Source organism: Microtus pennsylvanicus, chromosome 20, assembly GCF_037038515.1.
Source record: "Microtus pennsylvanicus isolate mMicPen1 chromosome 20, mMicPen1.hap1, whole genome shotgun sequence".
NCBI classification, from domain to species: Eukaryota; Metazoa; Chordata; class Mammalia; order Rodentia; family Cricetidae; genus Microtus; species Microtus pennsylvanicus.
This window is the reverse complement of record NC_134598.1, coordinates 13,544,846-13,554,256: the sequence shown is the minus strand read 5'-3', so window position 1 is coordinate 13,554,256 and position 9,411 is coordinate 13,544,846. Positions and strand designations below refer to the sequence as shown.

Here is a 9,411-nt window from a genome sequence, read left to right as displayed (position 1 = left end):
TTGGGATGCAGTGTATGGGTAAGTCTGATGGCTGGGTGGAAAACAGTGTCAGTTAACTTGGACATGCGCTGTAAGCACTGACTGCTTTTACCAATAATGTTGGTCCTCCATTGTATACAGTCCAGGGAGGCATAGTCAGATCCCCATAGAAGCTGCAAGTCTGACATAGAAAATTAACTTCAATTTCTTATGTTTTGGGCAAAGGGAACTGAACAGAAACAGTACATTTTATTGAGTTCTGGGGACACACGTTCTTGACATGGTCATGAAATGTGTTTACATTAAATTTATAAGTTAATTTTTTAAAAATGTTTATTAACTTTTTATTTTATGTGCATTGGTGTGAAGGTGTCAGATCCCCTGCAACTGGATCTTCAGACAGTTGTGAGCTGCCATGTGAGTGCTAGGAATTGAATCCTGGTTCTCTGGAAGAACAGTCAGTGCTCTTAATCACTAAGCCATGTCTCCAGCCCCCAGAAAGCATAAGTTTTTTTTTCTGTTTTTTTTTTTTTTTGAGACAGGGTTTCTCTGTGGCTTTGGAGCCTGTCCTAGAACTAGCTCTTGTAGACCAAGCTGGTCTCGAACTCACAAAGTTCCACCTGCCTCTGCCTCCCAAGTGCTGGGATTAAAAGCATGCGTCACCAGCATCTGGCTAATAAGTTAATTTTATAGAACACTCAAGTCCATTCTCAATAATTTAAGATTGGTTTGTTTTCACCCTTTTTTAAATTGGATATACAATTTTTTTCTTATATTATTAAGAAATCTGGAACTAGTGTAGGCTGTAAAACCCAAATCATCATTGAGGACAATAAACTACACCAAAGCCATGACCTATCAGCTACAGGGAAAATAATTTAGAAGCTAAAAAAAAAAAAACTTTTGATTTATTCTCAAGAAAGATTTATTTAAGATGAGTCCAATATATCTAAAGAATTAGAGCACAAATATATAGAAAATATACACTAAAATGGAAAACATTAGGAGATCTTGGATGTGTCTGTACTATCAATCAACAGACTTGAAAATAGATTTGTTTTGCAAGTTGCAAATTTTATTAAAAATTTATTTTTTGCCCAGTAGAAAAGCAAATTTTGAGTCTATTTACAAGCAATATGTATTTACACATATTATATACAATTAATGCCTTTAAAGGAAATGGGCGGAGAAACAATATATTTGGAAGAATATGTCACTGTACATGGTTTATTATCATGTTCTTCAATGTCACTGCATCTTTACTGTAGTAATAAATACAATTCTATATGTACACATCTTATAAAACATCTCATAAATGTATTTTTTAAAAAAAATTCCACATTAAAACATCTGATCAAAATAAAACATGCTTATATAAAAATAAATCTACCTAACAGCCTTTTGGTTTGGGTGCAATGAAGCTAAATGCAGGATCACAGAAGTTAAGAATAAACCCTTTCACTTTTCAAATTTAATAATTTGGATCAAAACATCTAACACCCATGTTAATATGGAAGAAACAGAGGAGTCATGTTCTTTGTATCCGGTGGTTGATCCAAAAAGGACAGATAAAACCAAACTAAGTAGAAAGAGAAATACTCTGCCCAGTTTCTGTTGAGTCCCAAGTGTCAGGAGGCACTGTTGCCAGAGCTACTACTCAGCGGCCTAATGGACATATGTCCTGCACAACCATCTGAGGCAATGATGAAACATCTTCCCCAAAGCATGCTCCCACTCAGAAACAAATACAAATCCCACAATCGCTTACTAGGTAGGCCCATTGAGGGCAATGAACTTTCTGAGCTTTGGCTGCTAGAGATTTAAAAATGAATCAGATTAGTCAAATTTCTACCGATACATAACTGCTTTAGGAAAAATTTAATTTTCCTTTCAAAAAACTTGTCGTCAGTTTTCTTTTATCAGGGGAAGATGCACTGAGTGCTTACTTATAAAACCCAGTATCTTAAATTGATGTATGAATGAATTAAAAATGTCTCACATTATTTATCCAGGAGACTGGTGTCTAGGAAGGACCTATTCTGACCAAAGGACAAAAACATCTTCACGTGGTCATTAAAATGAAACCCTGTGGGCAATGTAGCCTTTTTTTTTTAATTCCATATATTGCCTTATCATGTTAACCCTAAGGAATTTGTCAATTTAAACATACCCATCACATCACTCCACGAATCCTCCCACTACCAGTGGTTTGTGCTGGTGAGTGTGAAGAGAATGCAATGGCAAGTAGAGACTTTGTTTCTTTGAAGAGCATTTCGTCTGCTTTTCAGATCTAGCTCATCTAAGTAACGTGATGAACAGCTGAACAAATTATAGAAGCAGTGTTTAGACTTATACCTCACCCTCCAGTAGCAGTAAGGTACTCTTCCATACTAACTTATAGACGTCTACTTGTGTTGTAAGCCGGGGTTTCAGCTCAACTCTTCTTAGCTAGTGTTCTGATATAAATCTTCTTGCAGGTTTGCCACTTTGGAAAACAATCCTCTCCCGTATTACCTAGAGGCATGGGACAAAGGCTACTGAAGAAAGGTGGCAGCTTTCCGTCATTGGGTAAGCTGGCGACGACCCCGAATCGGAAGGCAAGTCATAGGCTATGCTGGCATGCGTAAAGGCTACCAAGGCTTGGGTTGAGTCACAGGACCGTTTTTCAACATCGTCGGAGTTAATGGACAGCAGACTTGGGTGCTTTGATCTCGTCCAGAAATGGGTTTGCTTTCCTAGGCTGCCCATATCCTCCTTAAAATGGGGGTTGAAGACAATGTAGAGAAGGGGATTGAGACAGGCAGGAAGCGGGACGATCACTAGAAGGATAAACTTAATTACCTCCGGACTGATAAATGTGAGGTTTAGCAAAGAGGAGAAGGATAAGAAAGCCACGGGGCAGTAAAGGACACAGTCGGTGAAGAGCAGCAAGGCAATGTGTTTCACCATAGAACAGTCCCAGAGATTCTCCAGGTCTCCTTTCTCCAAATTGCAGTAGAGCTTGGTATAGGCAATGGTCATTATGAGGAAACAGAGGGAGTTGAGCAAGACGAGAGCCACCATGTAGCCCGTGGTGCTGGGCTCCCCGAACGGCAAGGGCAGGCAGAGCGGCGAGGCATTGTATTTACTGCCACCCAGCAAGGGGACGGTGGCGATGGTCAGGGCCAACAGGACGCACAGTACAATGATCACCTTTAGGCTAGACAGGGGTGTTTTCATTTCAAACTTTGAAGAACATTTGACAGAAAAACCGCGTTCCAGGGCTGCCAGAGTGAGCAGGAAAACGGACGATTCTGAAGCAAAAATGGACAAGAAGCCAACGATTTGGCAACCGATTCCATCTTCCCACCAAGCGCCGTGTTGGGCAAAACTACCAAAAGTGAACGTGTCCACAACAGCCAGGATAGCACTGGAGACCCCCATAAGCATGTTCACCACCGCAATCACCCCGATTAACAGTTTTATGGGGGAGATGTACAGAGTGGTTCTGAACACTGCTGACGTCACCAAGGCGTTGCAGGAAAGCGCCAGCCCCGCGATGGTCCACACTCCGATTCTGATCAGCCAGCTTCCAAACAGATCGTCACAGGGCTTGAACGGACCTGAGTGTGGGAGGAAGAGAGAGACTGTATCAGATTGGGCCGACAGATGGAGCAAACTTGCCAAGAAACGGAGGTCAGTAACAACAGCCACTGTAACTATGGTGCCCACATGGCTTGCTCCTGTTTTCTCAAACTAGTGTAAGGACCGCCTTGGAGTTTCCATAGCACTGACCTAATGATGCCCGGGGTTTTTGTGTTCCCAGAGGAGATATAGAAAAATAAAAATGGAAAAATTAGTCTTAAGGCATGGCAGTGTGGACAATGTGAAAAGCCAGACCACCTGGATGTCTCACTAAGACCTTCAGAGAGTTTCTAGGGCTCCAGAGTCCAAGAAAGAGACTGCTAGGGAAATAGTTCATGTGAGACACAGTGTGGGTAGGAATGCTTGTTGATTGGAAAGAAAACATCATTCATTGCCTTTCCCCCACTAAATTATCCCTTTTTTTTTTAAAAAAAAAGGAATAGGATAATTTAATGAATTCAATATTTTTAAAACTCATATTATTTGTTATCGTTTTTTGTTTGTTTGTTTTTGGTTTTTCGAGACAGGGTTTCTCTGCAGCTTTGGAGCCTGTCCTGGAACTAGCTCTTGTAGACCAGGCTGGCCTCAAACTCACAGAGATCCACCTCCCTCTGCCTCCTGAGTGCTGGAATTAAAGGTGTGTGCCACCACCGCCCGGCTTTTATCATATTTTTTTTAAAGCCATGGTCTCTTGACATAGCCCTGGCTGCCGTAGAACTGTGTTGACTAGGCTGATCTTAAGCTCAATGATTCCCACCTGCCTCTGCCTCCCAAGTGTACTACCGGTTAGGGACTAAAGGTGTGTGCCACAATACCCGGCAAGGCCAGAGGCTTGAACATGTTAAATAAACCCTTTCTTGGTGGGCTAAATTCCCAGACCCATGATTATTTAGAGAAAAGATCTAAATTATTAAAAAAAAACCAATTTATAGATTATACAAAGCAAGACAATGGGGTACTATTCCATGCTAAACAGCCATATTGCCTTCTGAATCATATATGCTTCTGAGTATGCGCCGACGCTTTAGTTTGTATTAATATGAATCACGTTCCCCACAAAGTTCTACTAGTGAATGAAGTTCCGGTTGTCAGGTGATGTGGGAGTCTGCTGTTTTGTGTTGATTTCATTGGTTAAATAAAGAGACTGCCTTGGCCCTTTAAGAGGACAGAAAATTAGGTAGGCGGGGAAAAACAGAACAGAATGCTGGGAGAAAGAAGCCGAATCAGTGAGTCGCCATGATTCTCCCACTCCAGACAGACGCAGGTTAAGATCTTTCCTGGTAAGCCAGCTCGTGGAGCTACACAGATTATTAGAAATGGGTTAGATCGATATGTAAGAGCTAGCCAATAAGAAACTGGAACTAATGGGCCAGGCAGTGTTTAAAAGAATACAGTTTCCGTGTAATTATTTCGGGTGTAAAGCTAGCCGGGTGGCGGGACACAGCCCGCCGCCTATTACAACAGAGTGGCCCCCATATTACAACAGTCAGGGACAGTGTGACCCCCCAGGCGGCAGAGGTTTGGCTTCTGAAATGTAGCCACAGTTGCCTAAAGCCTCAGAGTCCACGTGGTCCTTGATACCAATGCAGTGTCCATGTCTCTCTCACCTGGAGAAGGGGAACACTGCACCGAATGAAGAGCTTTCAGGTCTTCCTCGAAGTCAAGGAGGAAATCGTCAAAGTCCCGCTCATCTGCAGGGATGAGAAACCCTGGAGTGGTTAGTTCTCTCATGAGGAGAGACTTGGGTTGCCCTCATGAACTGTCACGCAGAGAAATGAGGGCAAGACTTTGCTGGAGGGTCCCTTAGAACGTCCCTGTTGACATTCGACTCAACCTACTCCGGCAGTATTCTCGCACAACTGAGGGTGAGGAGGAACGGTCCCATACTCAGGGGAAAAGACCCAAGCCCTCTGAGTTTGCTGTTCCCTGGAGTCTGTGATGGTCCTAAGTTTCTCAGACCTAAATCCAGGGTAGGGACCACATTTTATCCAGTTTTCTAAGCATTGGGGATGTTGCTCAGAGGTAGAACGTTTGCTTTGCATGCTCAAGGCCCGAGGTTTGCTCTCCAGCACCCCCAGAAACTTCCTTTAAGGTGGACCAGAAGAGAGAGCAGATCTCTAACACTAATAATATAGCTACAGTACAAATGTCCCGGGCTGCTTCCTCTGACCACAAGATGGAAACCAGTTTCTGTGTTCTTTGGGGGGAATAAAGAGACAAAGTAATAACAAGATGCTTGGTTTAGAAAACTATCTTTTAAAAAGGTTTTGTGGTTTAAACGTTTTCCCTAAAGATGCACATTTTCTTGGTTTTGTGTGCGAATTGGGCATGAGTGTGTGTGTATGTGTGTGTGTGTGTGTGCATGAGTGAGCATGTGATCACTCAAAGGGACACATATGGATGTCGTAGGTCAGTGTTGGGATGCTCAATACCTTCCTTTTGTTACCTTCTGAGACAGGGTCTCTCACTGACCCTGGCGCTCACCCATTCGGCTGGGCTGGCTGATGATTAAGCTCTCGTTGCTTCCTGTACCTCACAGTACTAAGATAAAATGTGGGCGTTGGAGAATCTGAACTCAGATCCTCACGCTTGTGCACCAAACCCTTTACTCACTCAGCAACCCTCCCCCCCCCCCAGTTCCGGCATCACTATGTTTTCAAACCCTTTGCTGTTATCCAATACACGGCTCACGGCTAAGAGTCACTGATCTTGAAAACAAATTCCACAAAGGGCATTAGCACTATTATATAGTCCCGGGGCTGATGTAGTGTCTGGAACATAATGGACTCTCTATTTGTAAATGTTTAATTTTTAATGAAGAAGCATAGGCGAGATTAGAGTTGATGGGGCAGGAAGAGCCAAAACTAAAGGAAGAAGAAGAGCAAGATGCATGCTGGGTGATCTAAAGCAAACAAACAAGGCTCTTAGCTCCTCAACTGATAGGAAGGGGCAAGGTTAAGGGAACTTGCAGACAGGTTGGATTACACGTTGGAATCAACAAATCACTAAGGCCCTAAGAACGAGCAGCTATTCTGTTAGACCTTGTGCAAACTCGCAAGGTTGGCAGGGAACTGAGGGGGTGCTGCCCAAGGCGCCGCTTCATCCCCACAGGTGTGGGGGAGAGAGATTGCTTTCTGTTTAAGTAACGTCTTCCTGCGAGGAAAGCCGAAGCTTTACAGACATGATCTCACCTCACCCTCCTGACAGATACCCCTGTGGGGACTAGGAGAACACGAATTAGAACTAGTTGGTGGAGAAGCTGAATTCTTAGGTTCTTCTGTTCGAATATGGAGGAATTAAAAATGTCTGTCTATCCACCCCATCCCACCCCACCCCCTTCTCCCTCCAGGTTAGGAAAATAAGTGTGTGTGTGTTTTTTTCTCTTTTAGAGAAAGAAGTGCAGAAGGATATTTGAAAAAGGATAGGATCCTCTAAAAAAAAACAAGTGTGGAAATACTGATATAGTAATCACCTCTGAGGACTGTGTATGTTAAGGGAGGTCTACTTATAATAAAAAGGCCAGGAATTTGTCCACAGAATAGATGGCAATTCTTTCTGTCTTTTTGAGTCTTTACAAATAGCACTGACTCTGCATTTGCTGGGTGCTCACACGCGGACTCCTGAACTTTCGATGGTCTGTTTAATAACTTTGAGACCTTTCTGGCTGCAATTCCCTCACCTCATCAGCTCTTACCTGGAACTTGCAACAGCCCGGCATCTTTCTTAGGAAGGTCATCCACACTGCTGTTACCACTTTTACTCCACTGATTAGAAACTTTATAGACATTCTCACACGCTCCAAACGCACAGCACTGGTAAGCGTAAGGCATTTCAATAATCCTTTAAAGAAAGGAGGCAAAACAAGGAAAAAAAAACCCATATACTTAAAAAAGATGGGTCATGAAATGTTTATCTTTTCATGCAGTGATTCTCCTTTTGGAGTTTAGCCTAAATAAATAATCCAAAATATACGCTATTTGAATAAAGGTGTTCATTCCAGCGATACTTGTAACTGCAGTCATTAAAATTTACCATCATGAAATGTTTATAATCGTGGCAGTTGAGTGATGTGATTTAAATGATGGAAAATTTCCATAATGAAATGGTTTTAAACATGAATGGGAGGAAAATTATGGCAACATTGTGTCAAGTAACCAAAATATATCGTAAATTTTTATGCATATATAGATTCTAATAACTTAGGTGATGTGAAACATAGCCTAGAAATAAACAACACAAGGATGTTGTTTAAGGTGGCATTTTGAAATATACTTTTCTCTCTTCCATACTATCTTTTGGGGCTTTATTACTTTTTTGGCTTTAAAAGCAGGCAGACAGTATTGTGGCTTAAGACATATATATATATATATATATATATATATATATATATATATATATGTAAACACAGAATCTTTAAAACACTTCTTTGTTGCTAGTAAGCATAGCAGGTTTTAAAGAGCACTGCTTCCTCAAATGCGCATTAATTTAGTACATTTTATCGCAACATATGCATGCTAGATGAATTAAAAATTGTAAACAGGAGTGCAATAATGTTACAATGTTATTTAATTACACGGCCTAGTGTATATCCTGCGGATCAATGCTTTTCAGGTTCTTTCCATGAACTCTGATTCCAGGAGGCATCTCTGAAAGGAAATGGGAGCAGGAAGACAGGCTCCCACTTCCGGCTTGTCCTAACCGTGTTCCAGGGGTGGGGGGGGACTCAGGGCATGAAATGCAATTCAAGAGGGTCTCATGACCTCATAAATTTAGCAACCGCTATAACATGTCTATTATTCCGCATGACCACAAATGTATCTCATTAGTTTCGATGACAAACTCACTTGAGCTCTGGGAAGTTTGCAGATGGTATCAGGCTCTGTAAGGCACGATTTCCTGTTAATTTTAAGTGAGTTAAACCATGTAACCCAGTTACAGGGAAAGACATCAGGAGGTTGGAGGAGAGGTCCCTGGAAAACATCAAACAATCGGCTTTTAGTGCCTACATTAGCATAAAATGTCTCTGTTTACAAAAGCAGTCTAAGGATGCTTAAACTGAAACTTCTCAATAAAAACTTCTGAGCAAAGTTCTTACTCTTAACGGCAAAACTCGCCATTCAGATTCCAGCTTCTGATAGCTTTTCTATTTATAATCACAGCTGGAAGATGATACATTTTAAAGGCATTAAAATTGTTCTGTGTTCAGCTGGGCAGTGGTGGCTCATACCTTTAATCCCAGCACTTGTGAGGCAGAGGCAGACAGATCGCTGTGTGTTTGAGGCCAGCCTGGTCTATGGGGTGAGTTCAAGTACAGCCAGGGCTACACAAAGAAATCCTGTCCTGAAAAATCAAAAAAAAATTTCTATATTTGGCCTCAAATTTAGTGGGGACAACTAAAATCAAGGGGAAATATGCATTTTTTGCGAAAAGTGATAGGAATGACCAGTGCAAAGTTTAGGAGTTTCCTTCCTTCCTTCTCCCCTCTGCTGTCAGAATAAATGCTTTGTCAACTTAATTCCATTCTGTCTGATTTCTCAGCAAAAATGAACAATTCCATTTGAACAAGCAGCCCCAGCTATAACTCAGGTCTCCAGTCAGCCACATAAGGGCTCACATGGCCCCGGAGAAGCTGGGCATCTTCCCTGGCCAGGGCGTAAGTCTAGGAGTGGAGAACACAGAGTACTGGCTGTGCATTGGGAGTGACTTCAAAAAACCAACATCTTCGCCTGTAATCCCAGCACTCGGGAGGCAGAGGCAGGCGGATCTCTGTGAGTTCGAGACCAGCCTGGTCTATAAGAGCTAGTTCCA

The 9,411-nt window shown here is 42.2% G+C and overlaps 1 protein-coding gene across 2 annotated transcripts in view; it reads right to left on the bottom strand.

Annotated features, from left to right (window-relative positions):
* Positions 1–883: 883 nt before the first annotated feature.
* Lgr5 (leucine rich repeat containing G protein-coupled receptor 5) overlaps positions 884–9,411 on the bottom strand; it is a 135,003-nt gene continuing 126,475 nt past the window's right edge. Inside the window, exons 15-18 of one of the 2 annotated variants that reach the window (XM_075954389.1) lie at positions 8,448–8,573; positions 7,298–7,443; positions 5,211–5,294; positions 884–3,581 (exon numbers count right to left, since the gene is read on the bottom strand). In XM_075954389.1, the coding sequence (XP_075810504.1) occupies positions 2,494–3,581; positions 5,211–5,294; positions 7,298–7,443; positions 8,448–8,573 (1,444 nt within the window). In that variant the 3' untranslated portion in view covers positions 884–2,493. The remainder of the gene's footprint in view (positions 3,582–5,210; positions 5,295–7,297; positions 7,444–8,447; positions 8,574–9,411) is intronic. The other variant, XM_075954390.1, reaches the window with a different exon arrangement.